The sequence below is a fragment of the Elephantulus edwardii genome, unplaced genomic scaffold, assembly GCF_000299155.1.
Source record: "Elephantulus edwardii isolate Elephantulus edwardi_28Jun2011 unplaced genomic scaffold, EleEdw1.0 scaffold00007, whole genome shotgun sequence".
Taxonomy (NCBI): domain Eukaryota; kingdom Metazoa; phylum Chordata; class Mammalia; order Macroscelidea; family Macroscelididae; genus Elephantulus; species Elephantulus edwardii.
Genome location: NW_006399757.1, coordinates 38,345,601 through 38,348,704, shown reverse-complemented (window position 1 = coordinate 38,348,704; position 3,104 = coordinate 38,345,601). Strand labels below are relative to the sequence as shown.

The window sequence follows — 3,104 nt, the reverse complement described above, 5'->3', positions numbered from 1 at the left end:
AATAATTCAAGTCACTATGAATATATCAAAGCTGTGAATGCCATTTCATCAAATTTAAAAGATGTCTTACCTTTCATAATCTCTAGATTTTAATAATTCCATTAATTCTGTAGGATCTAAGAAGGTCTTAGATTGACTTAATCCAGATTTACCACCTTTGAAATGATCTAGAAAAATTTATCAATAAAAACATCCTTAAGTCTGTTACAAAAAGACAATTATGATTAAAAACTACTACTACCCAGTTAAAATATAAATGACTCTTAAAATACTGCACTGAGTTATAAGAAGTCAGATAAAAAATATTCAGAGAAATGAATGAAGTTTTTTAAAAAACAAAATAAAATCAGTGTGATAGAATCAGAACAGTAGGAAACATGAAGAGTAAACTGGAAAAGGTGTATGGGCAAACATTTTCGGATGACAGAAAATTTCCTTACCTTTATTGGATGATAATCACACAAGTGATAAATATTTGTCAAAATACTTCAAGGTGTACACAAAAGAGCTATAAACTATTGTATGCAAAGAATAGATAAGTAATTTTTTACTAACAAAAAACCAGCTAGCCTTAGGAAAATCTTTAGTATATTTTCTGTGAAACCAATCTTTAGGAATTTTCTTAAAGTTCTTGGGAAACAAGTCTTTTCTAAAAAATACTTATTAACATCAATACCAAAAGTAAAAAAGGCACCTTAAAATTATTTTTGATCTTTTAACTTCTTTTTCATATCTAGATGAATTTTTTTTGTATTTACATCACCAATTCAGTGTAGGCCTTTAACCTATTTGAACATGCCTTATGACATGACAGTAGGAAAATTTGCCTTATAAAGGAAATAACAATATATAAAAAAGACAAAGCATAAAATACTATATAAATATTACTTACTTTTATGGATGATCAACTTCTCCAATTTTCTTTTAGCAGCTGCTCGTTCCACAATTTTCTGATCGACTGTATTTGCTGTAACAAGGCGATATACAACAACTGGCTTTGTCTGACCAATTCTATGACATCTATCCTGGGCCTGAAGATCAGACTGGGGATTCTTAAATTTAAAAAGGAAAGTAATATAACCGTGTTAAGATTCCAATCAGTAGGAAACAATGGCATGTAAGTAAAGTAAAACTATATGATCCAATGTATTAGCTTACAAATGGTGATTTAACTCAACTTAGATTTTTACAGTGCATTTCATAAACAAAATTATCATCCCATATATATTTAGCAATTAAAAGAGCATATTCTGGTTTTTATATGCATCAAATTTAATTTAAAATGATAGTAGAAATAGTATCACTGAGAATAGAAAAATAAGCCCACTGCTAGAAATACACTTTACTTGCAACTTACCCAATCACTATCATAAATGATAACTGTATCTGCTGCAGTCAAATTAATGCCCAGACCACCAGCTCGAGTACTCACTAAGAAGATGAACACTTCTGGGTCTGTGTTGAAGTTGTGCATCTAAAATCAAAAAGGTGTAAACATAAGCAATTAAGCTTATGCTTTAGAAAATATTTTAAAACATAAAAAGGAGCTCCCAAAGAGCAGGGCTTCACTAATTTTTTCATTTCCTTAAAAGAAATAATTTTAACTAAAAAAACCCCAAATGCACAAAAAACCTAAACCAACAAGATTGTAGGAAAACAATTTCTATTGATTCAAATGAAGACAATTATGCTAATAAATACTTGCTCAAGTTAATGTTATTTCCAAAGTTCTATTTTATCAAGATCTTACCTTTGTTAAAACCATGCAAAGTTTATGAAAGAATAATCCTATTTTAAAAAAATGCAGACTTAAAGAAATGGTAAGGTAAAAAATACGGCTGCTTGGATAAAGTACGCATCTGTCAAAATGTGCTTACTTTAGGTCATGGAACATTTACTTCCAAAGCCAAAACAAGCTATAAACAAATATCCTTAAGTATTTAAGGAAACAAGTGAATGAGAATGATCAGTTTTTTACTCTGAAATACATACAAAAACAGATGAATGTGACAGCAACAGCCTGTTGAGCTATAAAGGATAAAATACAGTAAAATTGAATGGCAGATTTGGAGATATTAGGTGGTTACTGTAAAATTCTTTCAACTCTGCCATATATTTAAAATTTTCATAAAATGTCATGGAGGAAACAAAATAGCAGAATAAAGAACATGAAATAATTAAAAAAATCCTGTTATCTAAATATTCTGACAATGATGGTTAAAATAGGATATTATATATATATTATTATTTAATTATCCAGAAGATGTATATAATTTGAGAGCCAAATTTAAGATTTAAGAGTACTAAATAAAGTATGTTTGGTTCTTTTTTTTATCCTGCCAAAGAGTTTCTGTTCTTGTGACCTAGTGAGTTAAGGGGTTATGCTGCCAACCTACCATCTGCTCCATGGGAGCAAAAACAAGCAATCTCCTGTCATGTGATTTACAACCTCTAAAAATCCTCTGCAGAGTCAGGAATGAATCAGTTGCAGCTCAATGGCAACAAGAGGGCATATTCCTATCAAGTTGTATGAATGAGTCTTCAGGTGACTATTACCTCAGATACGAAAGGGCTAGGAAACAACTTGCTATATATATAAGAAATCTTACATTTTTTTCTCTTTCTGAGTAAGACATGGATCCATCAAGTCTGCTGAAGCTGAAATTTCGGAAATGGCAATAGTCCATCAAAATATCCAACATCCTTGTCATTTGTGAAAAAAGTAGCACCTGAAATTTAATTACATCTTAGAATGCATACTAATCAGATAAAATGAAGAAATGAAATTCTAATCAAAAGTATCACTTTGTTTAATGTACAACTACGGATCTTTATCCATGCAAAGGGAAGTGGGAAAAAAAACAAAACAAAACAAAACCCAAACAAGGAAATAATTGGTCTAAAGGACTAACTGACGATAAGAACATTAGCTTCAACAACCATAACACAAGAACTACTATTGCCTACTGTTCTGAAAAGGGGGGGGGGGCGGGGGGGGGGAGAGAAGTGCAGCAATGAATGAATGGAAATCCAAAATCTCTGTAATTCAAATCCACCAGATGCTCTGCTCACCAGATGCTCTGCTGGAGAAGGAGGGGGCAGTC

The 3,104-nt window shown here is 31.3% G+C and overlaps 1 protein-coding gene across 6 annotated transcripts in view; it reads right to left on the bottom strand.

Annotated features, from left to right (window-relative positions):
• The window catches only part of HELLS (helicase, lymphoid-specific), a 53,158-nt gene that overhangs the window by 13,698 nt on the left and 36,356 nt on the right, over positions 1-3,104 (bottom strand). For all 6 annotated transcript variants that reach the window (XM_006880360.1, XM_006880362.1, XM_006880361.1 and 3 more), the window contains 4 exons: positions 2,610-2,729; positions 1,358-1,474; positions 893-1,052; positions 71-167 (listed from right to left, as the gene is read on the bottom strand). In XM_006880360.1, coding sequence (XP_006880422.1) covers positions 71-167; positions 893-1,052; positions 1,358-1,474; positions 2,610-2,729 — 494 coding nt within the window. The remainder of the gene's footprint in view (positions 1-70; positions 168-892; positions 1,053-1,357; positions 1,475-2,609; positions 2,730-3,104) is intronic.